Raw genomic sequence first — 21863 nt, forward strand, 5'->3', positions numbered from 1 at the left:
TTTAATTTGGTTGAAATGGTCCCAAACATTTGAGCTAGCCATGATATTGTTTGGGTATAACTTTTCCGGTGATATCACGGCTGACCTGATGACATCAATTTTTAAATTAGTTGCAGACGATTTTGATAGTCCACATAATTGTGACTTGTCAACTAACTGTAGCAGCCTTAATTCACAATGCTGCGCTTTTTCCACATTTTTTTTAATTTTTTTAAATGGTACAGCCCTATTCCAAAATGGATGCCACAATACCCCATAATGAGAATTTGAAAAACGTTTTTTTTTTTGTTTTTTAGATTTTTGCAAATTTAATAAAAATAAAACACATAAGAAATCACATGTACATAAGAATTCACAGCCTTTGTCATGAAGTTCCGAAATGAGCTCAGGTGCATCCTGTTTCCACTGATCACCCTTGAGATGTGTCTGCAGCTTAACTGGAGTCCACCTGGTGTAAATTCTGTTGACTGGACATGATTTGGAAAGACCTGTCTAAATATAAGATCCCACAGTTGATAGTGCATGTTAGAGCACAAACCAAGCACGAAGTCAAAGGAATTGTCTGTTAACCTCAAAGACAGGATCGTCTCAAGGTACAAATTTGGGGAAGGGTACAGAAACATTTCTGCTGCTTTGAAGGTCCCAATGAGCACAGTGGCCTCCATCATCTGTAAATGGAAGAAGTTCAGATCCACTCTGGTCACTCTGTCAGAGCTCCAGCATTCCTCTGTGGAGAGAGGATAATTGTCCAGAAGGACAACAATATGACTGGGGAGACAGTTCATCTTTCAGTAGGACAATGACCCTAAACACACAGCCAGATATCAAAGGAGTGGCTTCAGGACAACTCTGTGAATGTCCTTGAGTGGCCCAGCCAGAGCCCAGACCTGAATTTGATTGAACATCTCTGGAGAGATCTGAAAATGTCTGTGCACTGACACTCCCCATCCAACCTGATAAAGCTTGAGAGGTGCTGCAAAGAGGAATGGAACTGCCCACAGATAGGTGTGCCAAGCTTGTGGCATCATATTCAAGAAGACTTGAGGCTGTAATTGCTGCCAAAGGTGCATCAACAAAGTACTGAAGAAAGGGTGTGAATGCTCATGTATGTGTGATTTCTTAGTTTTTCCATTTGTAATATATTAAAAAAAAAAAAAGCAACATTTTTTTCATGTTGTCATTATGGGGTGTTATGAGTAGAAATTTGAGAGGAAAAGATGAATTTACTCCATTTTGGAATCAGTCTGTAACATAACAAAATGTGGAAAAGGTGAAGCGCTGTGAATACTTTCTGGATACACCGTAGTACAGACTTTTAGCTAAATAAATAAATAATTTTTTTTAAAAAAGAGATGCATTAGTCATTTGGAAATTACTAGCGCAATCCCTGTGGATTAATCTACCCTCATCTAGCCCAAATAAAAATACTTAAAATATAATTAGGGATGCACTGATCCACATTTTTTCACTTCCGATTGATCCCTGAATTTGGATATCTGCTGATACCGATACTATAGCTCTGCTTGCTTCAATATTATTATTATCATTATTATTGATTTTATATGAGGATATTTTGTATTCCCAGTTATACAGGTTTGTGATGAAGTGTTTAGAGGAGAATTTCTTAATAAGAAGACCTGAAAGTTCAGCTATAATTTGCCAGAAGGTACATCTAAGATTCAAGCCTAGATTTGATGTTTTGGTGAAAGAATTAAGTTTTTTTTTTGTAGACTTAAAAGAGAAAAGACGGCGTTCTCTCTCTCTCTCTTTCCCTCCCCCTGTCTCTCCTCCTCAAGTTCAATGGAGCTTTACATGTTTTACATGTTTACAATGTCAAAGCAAGTGGTAGAGTAAAAATAAAGTATTAAGTCCTCTCTCTCCCTCTGTCTCTCTCTCAATTCAATTTCAATTGAAATATATGTTTACAATGTCAAAGCAAGAGTCTGGTATCGGAAGCCGACACAATACTGGATTGGATCGGCTCCATCCTTAAATATAATAATAATAATAATCATATTTGACTAGTAGTGTTTTAGTAAATTAATGAAAAATATAAAATCTCACAAGTAACAATAGCTACTTGTCAAATGGACAGCAACATCAAAGAAATAAAGAATGTCAATATACTCATCTGTATCAATACACACACACGTATATATATTTTTTGCACAGTCCTAGAGCAAATATTTCCCTAATACAAACCCAAGAGTCCATCTTTTAACTTACCAGTCCAAGTTGCTTTCAGATTCCATTCATAGAAGAAAATAAGCTTCCCTTTGCGATTGTTGATGGATGCCTCTCCTTCCACCTTGCTAACATCTGTTACCTCACAACTACCTTCTTCATTCTCCACGTTTACTCCAAGAAGCAGACTTTTCAATTTGTCCGATGACCAGTTTGTTGCATCTCGTTCAGTCCTGAAAACCCAGCAGAGTGTGACTGATGAGTAAAAATTACAAAATAGCCCTATTTTGCTCCCCACCCCAACCCCATCTCAAATAGTCACATGTACACAGTGCAATTGTCATAGTATTCACTTACCTCTCTGTATGCAGTTTTTACATTATTCAAAGTGTACAGTATAATGCAAACTTACTTTGCTGCAGTGACGTGCAGTCAGGGGAGGCAGGTGAGGCACAGCCTCACCCATCATCATGGAAAGAAAAAATGTAAAATGAAAAAATAAAATGATCATATTTATCCAGTGATTTGTACTATAAAGTTATTATAGTTATTATACATGCTTCCCTTAGGCAGTATTATTAGACGGTATTGCTTAAATTTTCATTGTTACGCAGATGATACCCAGCTTTAAATTGATTGATTGATTGATTGATTGATTTTCCTTTTACATTATTCTTTATTCAAAATCGCTGAATTTTCACATTTGGCATTCAAATACTGAGAAGAGAGACAGCCAGCTGTGCCTCACCTTGGACTGCGCAATCACTGGGCTAACTGCTGGCATGCAGTGAGACTCTTGTCTCACTGTCTCTCTCTGTATGTCGCTATTAAAATGGTCAAACACTGGCTGTGTGAACTTAAATTCCATGGTTTAGCTGATGTACATAATGCAGTGTTTTTTTGTCAACAACTGCGTGTGTGTGTGTGTGTGTGTGTAAAACACGTTTCGTGTGCTGAGCAATCACAAAATGGCTGCAAAACAGCACTAGGTGAGGCACGCAGTTCTCCTGCCTCATGTTAGGGGGCACTAGTGATCCCAAGGGATTCGTCTTGCAGCAACTCCTCAGCTGCAGAATAAGTGACAGCAAGCTACAGTTAGCAAGTTAAGCCTGGGTCCCACTGAATAATGAAAGAAGAATAATGAGCCACGCAGCATGTTTTCTTTGCTACAAGAGGGTTTCTTCAACTATCGTGGGAGTTTCGTGGCTCTTAGAGGCATTATCTTCTGTTAACGAGGCTCCTCTCTGAGTGTGGTGCTAAATTCAAGAAATTTAAAATTTAGCAACAACAGCGTGGCGCAGTTTGTGTACGAATTACTGCAACGACTTACCGCTTACGAGGCTGCTAAAAGCCCATTATCTGTGCACCTGGCAGCTACGCAGTACGTGAGAGGCTATTTTGGAGCGGCTGCCCTCTTGCGCACACAATTCCACCTGCTCTGTCGCTGGACGCTGTGTATAAAATAATTATTTTGTAGCAGATTAATCATTTTCTGCCAAACCTTGGATGCTGAAAATACCTCTAATCACTTCTGGAATCACAGAGGACTGTTTCATCTGGACATTTTTTCCCCCCTCTCTTTCCTGCTCCATATGGAATGTATTTTGAACAGCTTACGGTAAGTATTTTTAATGTTTTTATAGCTTGGTAAAACAGTTCCTAGGTGTAAAAGTATGTCTATGGTTGATTTAATATCTTGTTAATGGATCACATGAGCTCCGTTGTATGTGCGCACTGCGCAGTGACTCATCCCGCTCCAAAGGAGCATTAGGCAGAACGCCAGCTCATGAAAGAGTGATTTTTCAGTCAATACTGGACAAACACAAAGTTAAAATTTGGATGACTGTGTGAAAGTGGATGTGTGTTTAAAGCCGTGGAAGAGCTGCGCAGCCACACAGAAGGAGAGCGCGCAAAAGACCGCTTTTGAAGACATAACACAAAGTTAAAAGTTGTATCACGGTAACTTGTAAGCTGCGGAGTGGTGGCCAAGTGGTTAATGAGCTTGGTTCCAGTTCAGAAGGCTCCGGGTTCAAATCCCACCCGTGATATCCAGGTGTATATAATTAAAGCGGACACCTCGTGTATGCAGAACGGCACCATGCAAAAGTGCAATTTTGCAGAAATAAACGGACGAACACAAAGTTTAAAGTGGGATCACGGTGTGAAAATGACTATGTTTAAACCAGAGAAAAAAAATAAAGCCAGCAAGCCACAGATGGAAAGGAAACCAGTGAGAAGGAACACAGAGGTGGCTGTCCAGGAACACTTGGTTCGGTTCTAGCTGGTCTGGTGCATTACAGGTGGACAGCAGCCTGGCACACAGCGCACAACCGCGGGACTGTACTGGAGCATCTATTTTTGGACTGCATTTAAAAAATGTGACATCTTTAAATGCTGCTGTGAATTGAAAACCCACATTTTAAAGGGACCAGGTGTGGGAGGGCTAGATGTTTTGACCAAATCCATCATGCCTAAACATGCGCCAACATTGTGTTATCATGGCGCTACGTGACTTAGTGTGGCTGATGCGAGCCATTCGAGGCTCTAATGACAGGTCGGTCATGGCTCAAGAGGCTGCTACGTGGCACACGCTGGGTACAGAGAGGCACATAGAGGCACCTTCATAGCAGATACCTGATAGATGAAAACGTGGGTCATTCTTCGAATAATCGCTGACACACTCATGCGTGGCTCATTATTGATGGCTTATTATTCGGTGGGACCCAGGCTTTAAGAGCCACGTTCCATTTATTTTACTTTCAAAATGGAGGATTACATATCCAACCTGAAAATTTTCTAAACTGGACTTCCAATCGAAGCAGGAGGTAATAATTAAAGGAAGACCAACACTAGAAGGACTGTTTCAGACTGCAGGACAGAAGACCTGCTCTTTTCAAATGGAGTGGGACGTCCAGCAAGAAAACACTTGTTCTGCTGCCTTCTTTTCTCATCTTGTGACTGTTGGGACTCAGATGGGATATTGTGACCTGAAGAATTTTCTCATCAAACACGAGCGGTCAACCACTCACATTCAAAGGCAGAAAAGATGACTTTCTTCCCTGGCAGTGATCTCCACTGAGACAGAGAGACTTTAAAACTGAAGGAAAATAAGGAATACTTACAAACAAGTCATCAGTGCTTTTGTTCAGAATGAGCACCACATGTGGACTTCATTTATACGAGGTAAGACCATAATGTTTTTTGAATTAAGTGTGCGACAGTTTGTATGTGTAAAGAATGCTGATATGAGATTTTAAAACATAACCCATTAATTCCTGCCAGTCAAACGGTGAATAAGCTACTCTGTGTTGGTTTATATGTTTGTAAATCTGATTGTGATGAAATCAGTGCCTCACCAGCCATCAACCTCACCGCACGTCACTGCTTTGCTGACATGTACAGTAAGTAGCTCAGTGGGATACGAGTTGGGGTACCAATATGTAGACCTGGGTTTGATTCCCAACCATGCTACCTGCCCGTGTCCTCGGACAGATCAGTTCATCTGCAGTATTTCATTCTATCCAGGTGTAAATGGGTATCAGGCCAAATTTTTGTCTGGTACAGTATATATAATTTAGTCAATACTGATATGGTACAGTATGTTGCTCCTGAACTGCTCGGGCGTCTGACTCCTCAGACACGAATATATTTCAGGTCCCTTCCAAGTCGCATTCCACATCTCCTGTGGTGAATATGATAATTTAGTTATGAGTAAATTACAGCCACCCACAACAAGAGATCTCAAAACTAACAAACTGTGGTGGGGGAGATATGCAATAAGACATTTATCACATATTACAACAAAAATAAGGAACAATAATGAAACACATAACTCACGTAGAATGAATAACGCAAGTAAATCATGTAAATTTCTTATGTCTCTTGATAAAGTCTTAAGTGTCCTCTTCACCGGTGTCTCACAACTTGAGTATGAGACTCAAGTTGTAGAATTCTCCCTGCTAGGGAGGCTAAAACTCACTCTGATCAGACATCTTGGTTGAATGAAATGATATGGATCCTGTATCAGGATCCTCCACTTGTCACCAGGGTAACACAAAATGGGTGTGTGTCATTGGTGGGGCCGAGAAATGGTGCCTCCTGATTACATGAAAAGCGTGGAGATACAAAGCCTGGTATTTTCAATGTTTTTTTTTTTTGTATCGCCCTGATTTCATTGCCACAGTTTCCAGGGCAATAAAACTGATAGGAAGTGTATGAATTATCAGCCCCATTTTTCTTGTATCTCACGAGTGCTGGTTTAAGAGTAAAGAGCAGAATTTTGATGTAATATGATAAATATACGTATATCAAGCTGGATTTGAATTTGGTGTAGCAAAAGCATACAAAGGACACTGCTCTGTTGGGTGAGTTGAGCTGCAGTTATCAAATATTTTTGGAATCGAGTATTCTATTGATTATTTGGATAAAAAGCACTTGTGTCTTTTTAAACAATATGAACATTGCCAGGGCTCTCCCTGAGCAATGGCACAATGGCGCTTCCCCATCATGCAGCTTTTCAGATTTAGGGTGTTCTCTCTCTGTTGTCCTTGGTAATCATTTATTTTTTCGCCTCGTCACAAGTTTTAACGCGTTCCCAGACCGTGAGTGCAGGCGGTCGGTGAAATCGTCAATCAGCTGACAGGATGCACATGAGCATAGCTTGTGAAAAACTGGATTTTGGAGTGCAGCTTTGATAAATTCACTGTTCACCTTGTTGATGAAAACTCCAAATAAAGCCATTTTTTGAATACTTAAACTTAGTTAAATTAAAGTGTGCAATGCATCCTTTCATTTCATCTGAAAGGTGGAGAGCAACCAGTGAACCAAAACACAGTGACATGCATTTGTTTTTAAAAAAAATACACAAAACACACTGCTTCACTTTAAATACACTATAAGTCTATTTCAGATGATCAGTACGGGCCCTCTTACTCTTAAAAGGGCTTTATTTTACTCAGTGCCCTACTTTGGAAAGTTGTATCTTCTGCTGCTACATTGATTAGGGCCTTACATTAATTAAATGAAGCCTTGAGGCAAGAATTTGCCTCAAACGTTTTTTTGTAACCAAATTGTTTGAGTTACTTGAGTAAATGTTTCAGCACTATGGGTGAGCCCACTCACTGTTCACTTCGGCAGCATTTCCCAAGTAACATTAACTGAGAGCACCAGCAGCAAAACAACTGGTTACTCTATGGTTCATGGGGTTTAAAAAACAACAACAAAAAATTTACCTGGTAACAGTGACAGCCACCAATCAGTGACATCGCCATTTTCAATTTCAGGTTTTGGGTAGTGTAGTTCCTTTTGGTGACATCGCAAATAAAACAAGTTTTTGTTAAAATAAGGTTAATATCATACAGGCTTGTGGCTTCTACAGTAGCACACACCATTGCCAACATCGTGAATCTATTTTGGATGGCTTATCTTATTTAATATGTCAATTACACAGATGTGTTTCTTAAGATTTTTCACAGTTATATCGATGACAATACGTAAAAGCTTGCACAAAGCTGAGCCTCTAGCAAACTGTTTCTAACGGGCTGCGTTTATGATTAATGGATGTGCACGCGCACTGTTTTCTCACAGTGGAAAGCACCTGCTGCTTTTACCATGACTGCATCAAAATGAACAGTTATCACTTAAAAATGAGTCATCATAACAAGACTTCACACTTATGTAAACACTGCAATTAATCTGTGGCTCCGTTCTTAACGTTAGGACATACAGTAAAACTCACCTAAACCACAGGGATGAAAGTGATGAAAAACAAAAAAGCTGAAACCAGAAAATTTTTTAATTCTATAAGCTCTGAAGTGCAATCTGGGGCTATTCCAGACAACAAACTACAGTGAGTATAGCGCCCATTTTGGTAAGAAGAAGAAAAAAAATTCCTCCTCTCGTAGTATTTTGCCCTTACTAGGATGCAGCAATTTTCCAGCTTGGCAGATAGTTCTGATGGAAATGCTGAAGGAACTCACAGAAGAAATTAACAAATTGAAAATGTAGTTTGACAAAACACAGTGTCATTAAACTTAAATAAAACTAATGTTATTTGTGAACTGCAGAAGGAATACGTAAGTGCAAATAGACAGACGGGGTACCGATTGAAAGCGTTAATAAAAATAAAATCCTTGGGGCAATAATAGATGAGGAAAATCAGTTGGAAACCACACATCAAATATATACAAGCCAACTGATCAAGAATCATTTCAGTGTTAAACAAAGCAAAACATGTTCTGGATCATAAATCACTCCGCATCCTATTCTGTTCCACTGTCTTTCCCGATTTTCAATTAGAGATCTGGGGCAATAACTACATGAGTTCAATAAAATCATTAACTATTCTTCAAAAAAAAAAAAAAAAAAAAAAGAGCAATACGGGTCCTTCATAATGTTGCTATCAAGACCATACTCACTCACTCTTCAAAAAGTCAAAAATAATAAAATTAACAGATATAGTAAAATTCCAAACAGCATAGATTGTGTGTACAAAGCAAAAAAAAAAATCTTTTACCAAAAAAACATACAGAAATTGTTCAGGGATTGAGACAGGAATTAAAATGTTTGATTTTAGGGTTTACAAACGTTTTTGACTAGGGATGCACCGATCCACAATTTTTCACTTCCGATCCAATCCCGATATCTGAATTTGCATATCTGCGGATACTGATACTTTTCCGATCTGATACCAGAGCTCTGTTTGCTTTAATATTATTATTATTCTTGTTGATTTTATTAAAAAGGAGACCTGAAAGTTGAGCTACAATTTTCCACAAGGTGCATCTAAGATAAAAGCCTAGACTGGATGTTTTGGTGAAAGAATTAAGTACTTTTATTTTTTAGACTTTTATAGCCTTATTTTTACAGACTTAAAGAGAAAAGACAGCATTCCCCCTCTCCCTGTCTCCCTCTCTGTCCGCCTGTTTCTCGCTCGCTCTCTGTCTCTCGCTCACTCTTTCTCTGTCTTGCTTGCTTTCTCTCTCCCTCAGTCTCTCTCTCTTTCTTCCTCTCTTGTTTAAGTGCTGCAAAAACATCGAATGTCTGGTAAACATGAAGCCTTTCAACTGTAAAATAAATATCATCATGGACGCTCACGATTTTAATGGATTTAATGGAGACTTTTTCCCCATTCAGTGGACAGAATCTGTTCACTGTCCTCCTCGGCTGCACGCTGAGCTGGTGTTTTACAGCCTCGGGACAGTAAAGCAGCTAACTTTTTAGCACACATTTTCAGCAACAATTCAGTTCATTTTTCGGAAAATCCGTGCTCGATGAACAGACAATCTGAAGCCGAGAGCCGGGCAGAAATTTGCTGCTAACCGCAGCTAGAACACTGGGGAAGAGAGCTTTCTCAAACAGCCCAGCTTCAGAAAACCTCCCCCTCTATAAGCGAAGTGCGCATCTCAGGCTGCGCGGTGCATTATGGGCAGGCTAAAGTTTTCAGCTACCAACCCACAAGCTATGGCGGCAGAAAGCAGCGAGGAGTGCTGTGATTTGGACCATTTCAACCGCTGAAAAGTTGACGATTTAAAGTGTTTTTGTAAGCTCCGCGGATTGCCTGTTACAACCAGGACTACGTACGGCAGTGGACAGAAATGGAAAGATGAGCTGGTTGTGTTTGCGTGTGCTGCATCTGTACAGAAAGTACTGTTAGTGCCGACAAAGGAGGAATTGCACGCTGCTGTTGAAAATGACCCGTGCTTGTTACGATAGATACGATACACTTTATTGTCCCCTCAGGGAAATTTGTCTTGGACTCATGCTAAGTGCCTTTACAAAAGGAAAACAAACAGATACAAGTAAAAACACAACCACATCCATAACAAATTAACATGACAGGAAGTCAGGAGAAACACCATAAGTATTGCACAATTCCAGTTTTAGACATTACTTTTTAGCAATTTGATGGACATGGGGACAAATGAATTTTTGAGTCTATTCAGTCTGCTCCGAGGGACTCTATACCTTCTCCCAGAGGGAAGGAGAGTGTACTCTGTGTGAAGGACATGAGCTGAATCCATCAGTATCCTCTGAGCTGCTTTCAAGCCAGACTTTTCATAGAGTGAACTGAGGGACTGATATTGTTTCTTTCCAATTATCTTCATTGCATTGTCAATTTGTCTGTTAAATTTTGTTTTAAGTTGTACAGAGAGGTTGCCGTACCAGGCAGTCATCCCATATCTGACTAGGCTCTCTAGCACTGCCTGGTAAAACAACAACATTATTTTTTGATTGACTCCATACAAACGAAGTCTACGAAGGAAATAAAGTCTCTGATGGAGTCGAGAACACAAACTGTCCACATGTACAGTCCAGCTGAGAGTACTGTCTATGTGCAGCCCCAAGTACTTGTATGAGCTGACCTGGTCAATAGGAGTACCATGTATGACCACAGGAGTATGGTCCCCAACAGTCCTTGGATCCAGAATCATTTCCTTGGTTTTATTAACATTTAAAACCAAGTGGTTGTCATCACACCACTGCACAAAGTGTTTCACTTCAGAGAAGTACTTTGTTGGACTTGAGTCTTTGTGCAGTAGGCTCAAAATGGCTGTGTCATCAGAAAATTTAATAACAAAGTTATTACAGTAGTTATTTATACAGTTATTAGTATAAAGAGTGAAGAGGACAGGAGAACTGACACAGCCTTGTGGTGCACCTGTGCTTGATGATTTGAGTACCGAAAGAGCTCGGTTAACTCTGACTTGTTGTAATCTATTAGTTAAAAAAGCATGATACCATCTGATTAAAAATGGGTTGACATGTTGTTGATAGTTGGAGAAAAACAAATTTCTGACCCCTTGAAGGCAACTGACGGATGGTTAGACGAAGTCCAGAGACTGAAACCGTGGATATTGCAGAATATTTGCTAAGCAGGGATGAGAAATCGCGACTCCGCTGGCTTCATAATGATGACAATGACGGTGAGTCTCACATATAACCTCTTTGGTGTCACGTTTGTTTTGATAAGTTGACAGACATACAATGATATGTGCATGCATGCAGTTTGTTTACAGAACATGTCAATTTTACAATATTACGCGCCACGTCATTCATGGCGCGACATTACAGTCAAAAGCCGATGCACGAAAACAGCGGCATGGTTTCAGGATATTGACAAAATAAGTGTGCAAGAAACTTACAGTTTTAGTCCGACTTTTACGTCCATCTGGAACTTTCTTTTCTGTGGCGAAATTGTGTAGAATGAACAGAGGTTTACGACCACATTTCTTCTTCTTTCTGTCTTTGTTTGGACTCGGCGGAGGTTTGCAATCGTGTGTTTTCAGCCAACTTTCAAGCCTATAACCCTGGGCTCCATTGAACCCTCCCACCCATGACCCTTAATTGAACTAAGCAGGTTCAGAAAATTAATGAATTTATTTGTTAATCTACACAACGCCACAAAAGAAACACAGGGGAGAGGTCCTGACAACATATTTTCAGACAAAAACCATTCAGTCACCAATGCTAAGTGGGCAAATATTGCTGTCAAGCCCTGTATTTGACCCACTGCACATGTGTATCCCGACCAACAGCTGATAATGTCAGAGGCAGGGTTCAGACCTCTAACAACAGCCTAAAGTGATTGTAACAACCCTATTAAGTTGAGAACATGACGTTCTGTCACATATCATTTACACCTCACTGCACTTAGGGATGGTGCCAAACCAAGAATTAAGAAGGCACACATTCTGTTCTCCCTATGTTTGCATGGGTTTCCTCCGGGTGCTCTGGTTTCCACCACATCCAAAGACATGCTGGTTAGGTAGATTAGAATCTTTAAACTGTCTGTAGGTGTGCGAGTGGGTTTGTTTGTGACCCTGTGACAGACTGGTGTCCTGTCCTGGGTGTACCCCGCCTCGTGCTCTATGACTGCTGGGATAGGCTCCAGCACCCCGCGACCCTTAATTGGACCAAGCAGTTGAAGATGAACATGAACATTCTGTTTATGCTGTTCTGCTATGATAATTGTTTTTTTTTTTTCTTCTTTTCCCTCCCCAAAGAATTGCATTTTTGTTGGAAAAAGCAAAAGATGGAAAACAGCAGACAGAAGAAAAGGAACAAATTAAATAGGAACACCAAGAAATGGCATTCAAAGAAAATACTGACAATGAAATACTGATATAAACATCAATCCATATGACTTTGCAGCCTAAGACTGAAAAGACCCTGATGCACTACCACCACATACCCAGACATTTTAAGCCAGCTTGTCTTTGAAACCAGTGCATGCAGTGTGCATGAATTAAAAAACAAAACAAAAACAAACACAACAACAAATCTGCAGTGGCTGGGTGCAAAAATGAAGAGAACTCACAGTCATCAAATCAGGAATATATTGAAAATAAACATCGTTCCATCTTACTGTGGCTAACCCCACACAATACAGCCTTCTCATCATCTCCTCAGCCTACTTCCATTCATGCTTTTCCAACTCCGAAAAAGGCAAAAAGCCTCATTATATGATTTAGTTGCCTCCCAGAACAATTGCCACAACTGTATGGCAAACTGGTATGGCCTCCACTGCATGACGGACTACAAGGAGAGGAGCAGGTCTGTGGAGATGCCCAGAGCATCATTCCCGGACGAGCTCAACACGTTCTACGCCCGGTTTGATGCAGACAACACCACACCTGTCACCAAACCACATGTGGACAGTGAGGACGCCACACTCTACATAGACACAGCTACAGTGAGACGGGCATTCAAGAAAGTAAACCCTCATAAGGCTCCCGGGCCCGACGGCATCCCAGGGCGGGTGCTGAGAGTCTGCGATGACCAACTCGCCGAGGTGTTTACCAACATCTTCAATCTGTCACTGAGCTTGTCTATTGTGCCCACCACCCTCAAGACCTCCACCGTTGTTCCTATCCCAAAGACCCCCACAGCAACTTGTCTAAATGACTTTCGGCCTATAGCACTCACATCTGTCATCATTAAGTGCTTTGAGCGGATCATTAAGAAACATATCTGTGCCTCCCTCCCCGACACCCTAGACGCCCTGCAGTTCGCATACAGAGCAAACAGGTCGACAGAGGACGCCATTGCTCTGGCAGTTCACACCTCCCTCAGCCATCTGGAGAAGGGGAATACGTATGTGAGAATGCTCTTCATTGATTACAGCTCAGCATTCAACACCATAATCCCCTCCAAACTGGTCACCAAACTCACTGCCCTAGGCCTGGAGAAGTCCATATGCTGCTGGATCTTGGATTTCCTCATTAACAGACCACAGGCGGTGAGAATCGGCAGACACCTCTCCTCCACACTTGTCCTCAGCACGGGTGCTCCTCAGGGCTGTGTTCTCAGTCCATTTCTCTACTCCCTCTTCACGTATGACAGTACAGCCAAGCACTGCTCTAACGTGATCCTCAAGTTTGCTGACGACACCACCATCTTGGGCCTCATCACTGACATCGACGAGACTGCCTACAGAGATGAGGTGAAATCACTGACCAGCTGGTGCCAGGAGAATAACCTCTCTCTGAACATCAGCAAAACTAAGGAGATGATAGTGGATTTCAGGAGACAGCGCGGAGGTCAGCACTCTCCCATCCTCATCAACAACACAGAGGTGGAGCAGGTCAGCACCTTCAAGTTCCTCGGCGTCCATATCACCGAGGACTTATCCTGGACCTTACAAGCAGACACTGTGGTTAAGAAAGCCCGGCAGAGACTCTACTTCCTGAGAAGGCTGAAGAAGTTTGGCACAAACACCACCATCCTCATGAACTTCTACAGGTGCTTCATCGAGAGTGTGCTGACGGGCTGCCTCACAGTGTGGTACGGGAGCTGTACCAGCCAGAGTCAGAAAGCACTGCAGAGGGTGGTGTGCACGGTTGAGGACCTCACTGGCAGCAGTCTTCCCACCATCCAGGACATTTACCACAGCCGGTGCCGGCGTAAGGCACGCAGCATCATTAAGGATCACACTCACCCCGCAAAAGGACTATTCGAACTGTTACCCTCTGGCAGGAGGTATAGGAGTCTGCCAACCCGTACCAAAAGACTCAGGAACAGTTACTATCCACAGGCTGTCAGACTACTGAACTTGAAATAAGACATAACTATGATAATAACACTGCACTAAGCCACTTCTTTAACACTATATGTCTATTTCTGTTATCAATGTGACTATCTTGTATGTCACCACCTTACCTTTCATAACTCATCTCAGTTTTTACTATTTATTATTACCTGTGCCTTAACCTGCTACACAACTGTGCAATATGTCATGTGCAATAATACTATGTGCAATATGAACAATACTACAACCTGTGAATACTACAACCTGACTACTGCTGACTATTATTATTATTTTTTACATATGCTTATATTTTCGGTATTTATATTGCATGCTATTAGTACTTCCTGCGAGTTTGAACAGTTCTCATCCTAAGCATTTCATTGCAACGTTGACTCTGTGTTAACCTGCATATGAACAATAAATTATCTTGTAACATGCAGTGGTACTTTTTGCTGACTGGGTTTTCAGAATCACAAACGAAAACTCAAGACAAGCTCAAAATAAGAAAGGCCAAGCTTCTAACCCACTAACCCAAAGAAAGCCTGTGCATCCAAATACAGCAAGTCCACAAAATAGACGGAAATTACCCAGAAATGCAACGCAGTGTGACGTCAACTCTTCATGGAGCAGATACAATAATAAGAATGTAGTCTTAACAGCATAAAGGTGTGCTGGATTTTTTAAATTAATTTATCAATATTATATATAGAGGATCTTTTATTTTTATTGCTAAAGCACATCGGATACGTCTAAATCTTGTTCACAGTACATTCAATTTGATTAGCACCTATGTGACTTTAAAGGTCCAGGTCCCTACTGTAAGAAGTACATAAAAACAATTATATTAGATGTTACAACTAAACACGCGTGTTGTAATAAATGTTGTAAAAAAAAAATCTATGCTAATTTTCAAATACCTAACAAGCTAATGCCGACTTGAAAACCCTTATCTAGTTACGTTCACATATTTACATTGAAAGTGTTGCAGGTAGATGTATCTGTAAACAAATCAGTAATCATGGTGGAGGGCGATAATCGAAAAACAAAACAAACAAAAAATAATAACAACTCGGTGCTCAGCGACTAGCGGTAAAGTTAGCATTAGCCGGCTAGCGAACAATGTGTGTCCTTCCATCACTTCTCACCAGTGCCAGTTGTTGACATTAGTCGCATCGGCTCTCTCTTCAACAATCCAGCGAGGGTCTCCTTCTCCCCACTTTGCCATTTGGGAAAACGAATGGTTTTAGTTGTGCCCAGAAAGTCTATATGTGAGAACCGCTTTAAGTGCCGGTGACTAACCACTGCACGTTGTTTCTAGAAGCCTCGAGACGACTCCTCAATGCTGCTAGCTGCTTCTTCTTCACTTGAAAAAAATGCAACAACGGCGTAGTACTGCCCTCCACAGGTTAGAATTCTTAGACTCCAAAGGCATTATGGTAACTCACAGGGTGGGCAGTGCCCACCCCGAGAAAAGCACACCCAATGAAAACTCAAGATTTACTGCTATGTTTAATTTAACCTTTATTTACACAGTGCAGAGTAGCTACCTAAACTCTGTGAGTGAAATAGAGTATCTCGTCAATAGTTTTACATCCTCATTGAAGCCACTTTGGATGCTGTAGCTCCTCTGAAAAAGAGAGCCTTAAATCAGAAGTACCTGACTCCGTGGTATAACTCACAAACTCGCAGCTTAAAGCAGATAACCCATAAGTTGGAGAGGAAATGGCGTCTCACTAATTTAGAAGATCTTCACTTACCCTGGAAAAAGAGTCTGTTGCTCTATAAAAAAGCCCTCCGTAAAGCTAGGACATCTTACTACTCATCACTAATTGAAGAAAATAAGAACAACCCCAGGTTTCTTTTCAGCACCGTAGCCAGGCTGACAAAGAGTCAGAGCTCTATTGAGCCGAGTATTCCTTTAACTTTAACTAGTAATGACTTCATGACTTTCTTTGCTAATAAAATTCTAACTATTAGAGAAAAAATTACTCATAACCATCCCAAAGACATATCGTTCTCTTTGGCTGCTTTCAGTGATGCCGGTATTTGGTTAGACTCTTTCTCTCCGATTGTTCTGTCTGAGTTATTTTCATTAGTTACTTCCTCCAAACCATCAACATGTCCATTCCTACCAGGCTGCTCAAGGAAGCCCTACCATTAATTAATGCTTCGATCTTAAATATGATCAATCTATCTTTATTAGTTGGCTATGTACCACAGGCTTTTAAGGTGGCAGTAATTAAACCATTACTTAAAAAGACATCACTTGACCCAGCTATCTTAGCTAATTATAGGCCAATCTCCAACCTTCCTTTTCTCTCAAAAATTCTTGAAAGGGTAGTTGTAAAACAGCTAACTGATCATCTGCAGAGGAATGGTCTATTTGAAGAGTTTCAGTCAGGTTTTAGAATTCATCATGGTACAGAAACAGCATTAGTGAAGGTTACAAATGATCTTCTTATGGCCTCAGACAGTGGACTCATCTCTGTGCTTGTTCTGTTAGACCTCAGTGCTGCTTTTGATACTGTTGACCATAAAATTTTATTACAGAGATTAGAGCATGCCATAGGTATTAAAGGCACTGCGCTGCAGTGGTTTGAATCATATTTATCTAATAGATTACAATTTGTTCATGTAAATGGGGAATCTTCTTCACAGACTAAGGTTAATTATGGAGTTCCACAAGGTTCTGTGCTAGGACCAATTTTATTCACTTTATACATGTTCCCCTTAGGCAGTATTATTAGACAGCATTGCTTAAATTTTCATTGTTACGCAGATGATACCCAGCTTTATCTATCCATGAAGCCAGAGGACACACACCAATTAGCTAAACTGCAGGATTGTCTTACAGACATAAAGACATGGATGACCTCTAATTTCCTGCTTTTAAACTCAGATAAAACTGAAGTTATTGTACTTGGCCCCACAAATCTTAGAAACATGGTGTCTAACCAGATCCTTACTCTGGATGGCATTACCCTGACCTCTAGTAATACTGTGAGAAATCTTGGAGTCATTTTTGATCAGAATATGTCATTCAATGCACATATTAAACAAATATGTAGGACTGCTTTTTTGCATTTGCGCAATATCTCTAAAATTAGAAAGGTCTTGTCTCAGAGTGATGCTGAAAAACTAATTCATGCATTTATTTCCTCTAGGCTGGACTATTGTAATTCATTATTATCAGGTTGTCCTAAAAGTTCCCTGAAAAGCCTTCAGTTAATTCAAAATGCTGCAGCTAGAGTACTGACAGGGACTAGAAGGAGAGAGCATATCTCACCCATATTGGCCTCTCTTCATTGGCTTCCTGTTAATTCTAGAATAGAATTTAAAATTCTTCTTCTTACTTATAAGGTTTTGAATAATCAGGTCCCATCTTATCTTAGGGACTTCATAGTACCATATCACCCCAATAGAGCGCTTTGCTCTCAGACTGCAGGCTTACTTGTAGTTCCTAGGGTTTGTAAGAGTAGAATGGGAGGCAGAGCCTTCAGCTTTCAGGCTCCCAATTCGGATCAGGGAGACAGACACCCTCTCTACTTTTAAGATTAGGCTTAAAACTTTCCTTTTTGCTAAAGCTTATAGTTAGGGCTGGATCAGGTGACCCTGAACCATCCCTTAGTTATGCTGCTATAGACTTAGACTGCTGGGGGGTTCCCATGATGCACTGAGTGTTTCTTTCTCTTTTTGCTCTGTATGCACCACTCTGCATTTAATCATTAGTGATTGATCTCTGCTCCCCTCCACAGCATGTCTTTTTCCTGGTTCTCTCCCTCAGCCCCAACCAGTCCCAGCAGAAGACTGCCCCTCCCTGAGCCTGGTTCTGCTGGAGGTTTCTTCCTCTTAAAAGGGAGTTTTTCCTTCCCACTGTAGCCAAGTGCTTGCTCACAGGGGGTCGTTTTGACCGTTGGGGTTTTTCTGTAATTATTGTATGGCCTTGCCTTACAATATAAAGCGCCTTGGGGCAACTGTTTGTTGTGATTTGGCGCTATATAAATAAAGTTGATTTGATTTGATTTAACCAGCTTAGTCATGTACGCTGACAAAATAATAATAATAATAATAATAATAATAAGAAGAAGAAGAAGAAGAAGACGAAGAAGAAGAAGAAGAATCATAATAATATTAATAATAATAAGAAGAAGAATATCAATATTGAAATTTGAAATGAGGCTTATGTTCATAATTAACTGGTTTATTTGATGGAGAAAAAGGGGAATGCTAGTAACATTTCAGTTTAGATTTTCATTTGATCCACAGATGAAGACCAAAAATTGGGGAGAAAAAAAGGCAAACACTACAATTTCTGTCAAACCTAAAATTTTAGCAGATTAGTTAATGTAAGTATTCACACATTTAGCCGAATATTTACAAATATCAAGCTAAATATTTAGCTAAATGTTGAGATAAATATACACCTTAATAAAAGAGCTAATTGTTCCTCCCTGATAGATTAATAAAGTGTCTAATGACAGACATTTAGCATGTAAGGGCATGTTTATTCTGATTAGCAATTTATGGATGCCGAGCCACGTCACTTCCGCTGAAGTGGCCAGTCCGAAGGCCAGAATCCATACCTCTGCGACTGGCTGCCTGATGAAAACAAGCTCGGGCTGCATTGACTGTCTGTTGAAATCAGCTGGTTTTGTTTTGTCTCTGAATTGCTTCTAACAGCCAACTGACAGCTCTCACTGCCTGGAACACCAAGCTGACCTGAAATGAACCATTGTACATTAAATTGACTTTATGGACGAGTCTGACCCCTTTGAAAAGTGACCAAATTACATGTATTTGTATTGAGGTCAGCGATGTTTTCATCGGCCAGAAATAGCCACCAGAGGGGGCTTGGTGTAAAGTCTGCGGCAACCCACTGTAGCCTGCGGTCTTTTGATGTCAATTTCAATTGTAACTTCTGCAGATCAATCCTCCATCCAAGGAAGAGAGATTTAATAATTTTGGCCAATGAAAAAGACAGAGCAAAAAATCTTGACATTAATCAGTTTGTGTCAGAAATGGCCAAGGCTAGCGGCAGACTAGCCCTGTAAATTGTGTCTGGGTTACTGTAAATATCCTGTTTCTTCCTGAATTACTGCACATCTTCTATTGTTATCCTATGTTCTATGTTCTACGTTATTGATGTTTACTTTAGTATGTTAGCGGCAGGGGTGCTGGCCAACTGGTTAATGCACTTGGTTTCAGTGCAGAACGTTCCGGGTTCAGATCCCACCCTTGCCACATTTCTCCATGTAATGTGGAGTTGCATCAGGAAGGGCATCCAGCGTAAAACCTGTGCCAATTCAACATGCAGATCCACCTTGGATTTGCTGTGGCGACCCTGAGTGCAAACAAGGGAGCAGCCGAAGGGACTTTACCTTAGTATCATCTGCAGCCTTTCTTGCGTTCTACATTTAGCTACAGGGAAAAAATGTTTCAAGATGTTGTGCATGTTGTATTTTACACCAATTTTGAGTGTCTTTTTTGCCCCCCCCCCGCCCGCTCCTAGAGGACAAATGCCCAAGTTTGTCACCCTGGTACCGCCTCTGACTCTAGTCTTTGTTGTTAGTGCTAACATGAGTCTGTGTGTTAAAAACTGGTGCATCCACCATTGCAGGCGCATTGGTGTTGGTGCATTACCACCTACTTTATGGCAGCATGAAGAATCATGGCTCTTTGATGTCTTGACCTTTTAATTAATTTTCCATGGCATTCATTTCCCCAAGCACAGTCATAATGGAGTCAGTGAGCGGTTTGCAAAATTTCTGACAGAGAGGCGAGAGGAGTTGGGGTTCTTTACTTCCAGCCTTTTGCTCTGCAGTCAGCGCTTCGTTTGCTCTCAGAAGAAGTTGGCCAGAGGTATTATAAACTTCAATATTCTGCCGGGAATCAACAATATCAAACATCACAAAATAAAGGGTAAGATTAACATCAACTCTTTTATTTGTTTTTAATGTGATTTCTAGTCCAAAATACTATCTTGTCTTCTAGTCCATTATTTCCTAGTCTGAATCTCTGTGCTAAATTTGTTTTCATCTACACTTCTACAGAGATACAATTGCTGTTCTCTGTTCAATTTTTACTCATTTTATTCTATCGGTAGCTTCACAAGTACCACAACGGAAGTAAGCGTTTATGCTTTATTGTGTCATCTGTGTATATTGATATATTTACCTTTCTGTGTTTAGATTGATTTTACAAAATAAACTCAATCAATCAATATATATTTTGATCAGTCAATCTGAATAATTTACTGAGCCTTAAATTCTGTAGTTACCCTAATTATTGCTAACCCAAACAAACAAACAAACAAACAAACCTTACCAAATTTCATTCAGTTTGTCAGGATTTGGTGTTTTGCTTAATGTTGACTCTGTTTATTTTTGTGTTTGCTTTTGTACATGTTAGTTCTCTTGCTGGTCTGTTTCCTGTTTGGGTCTTTTTTGTCACTATCTCTCTTGTCTGTGTCTTGGTGCTTGGTGATGGGCATCTCATTTTGTCCACCCACACCTGTTTCTAATGGTGCATTTACACATAGGCAAGACATGTTACGGATGTCATATTTGCGTCATTCTTAGCACATTCCTGACATTCTTAACGTGACTTAACCCATCTGAATAGGTTTCTTAATGGTGCGTGTTGGTGCGTGATATCCGTGATCATTTCTGTGGAGCATGTTTTGACTGGCAAAAAAAATCTTCCACAAATGTCACGCACCACCCTCATTTCGCCTCATGTCGTGGAGGTCGCAACTGAGCGTGTTAATCCATCTTGATTAGTGGTGATCCTTAATAGAGCGTGACAGCATTCTTCTCTGACATGTGCACAACTAAATCCTGTTGCACCGCATTCAGTTTCATTGCTGCAGTATGCTGAAGAAGGACAGTGATGCCAAGTTGGCTAAAAATTTCGTTCCAATGCTCATCAGCGCGCTCCTGCAGGTGTTCCACCTGCTGCTGCTGTGCCTGATGTTTGGCCCAACTAAGCATGCAGTCACAAAGTTCTTCGGCTGTGGATTTTGAGGAGCAAACTGGAGCGATCTGAATTGTGCAACAGCTGACGGATGAATATGTGTGTGTGTGTGTGTGGAGACAATTTGCCTCATTCACAACAATGTGCTGTTGCGCGCAATAGCACGGAACAGCACGGAACAGCATGGAACATTAATTCTTGACTGTGCGTAATGGTTCCTGATAATTCTCCAGAAACACATGCCATTAATCGTAATGCATGGTAACAGGTTGCAGCAGTTCCTGAGGACACCTGACGCCTCTGCCTCAAATCATCATATTCATGATCAGCGGACAAGAATGTATACTTTGTGGCATTCGTGACTTGTCATTGTTATATGTAAACGCAGCATAATCTACAACTCTTCACCTGGGTGTATTTAAGGCACATGGGTTCCACTACTACTCCGCCAGATCGATGTGCCTTCCTTCCAGTTCTATTCCGTGTTTTTCATCGTCCTGCTTGCCTCGTGTTTTTGACCACCTGTCTGTTTTCCTTGACCACACCTTTAGCCTGATGTTTTTGTACCGTTGCTCGTTATTGACTGCCTTACCGTGTACCAACTCCAGCTTATGTCTTCAGTAAATGATTCTAACCTACAGAGCTGTGTGTTTGAGTCCTGCAATTGTGTCCAGCCATT

At 40.7% G+C, this 21863-nt stretch overlaps 1 protein-coding gene across 1 annotated transcript in view; it reads right to left on the bottom strand.

Moving 5' to 3' along the window:
• ahsa1b (AHA1, activator of heat shock protein ATPase homolog 1b) overlaps positions 1-21173 on the bottom strand; it is a 36871-nt gene extending 15698 nt beyond the window's left edge. Inside the window, exons 1-3 of the mRNA XM_034159466.1 lie at positions 21163-21173; positions 15358-15544; positions 2227-2417 (exon numbers count right to left, since the gene is read on the bottom strand). Of these exons, the coding sequence (XP_034015357.1) occupies positions 2227-2417; positions 15358-15437 (271 nt within the window). The 5' untranslated portion in view covers positions 15438-15544; positions 21163-21173. The remainder of the gene's footprint in view (positions 1-2226; positions 2418-15357; positions 15545-21162) is intronic.
• Between the last annotated feature and the right edge of the window lie 690 nt (positions 21174-21863).

The sequence above is a fragment of the Thalassophryne amazonica genome, chromosome 19 (genome assembly GCF_902500255.1).
Source record: "Thalassophryne amazonica chromosome 19, fThaAma1.1, whole genome shotgun sequence".
Taxonomy (NCBI): Eukaryota; Metazoa; Chordata; class Actinopteri; order Batrachoidiformes; family Batrachoididae; genus Thalassophryne; species Thalassophryne amazonica.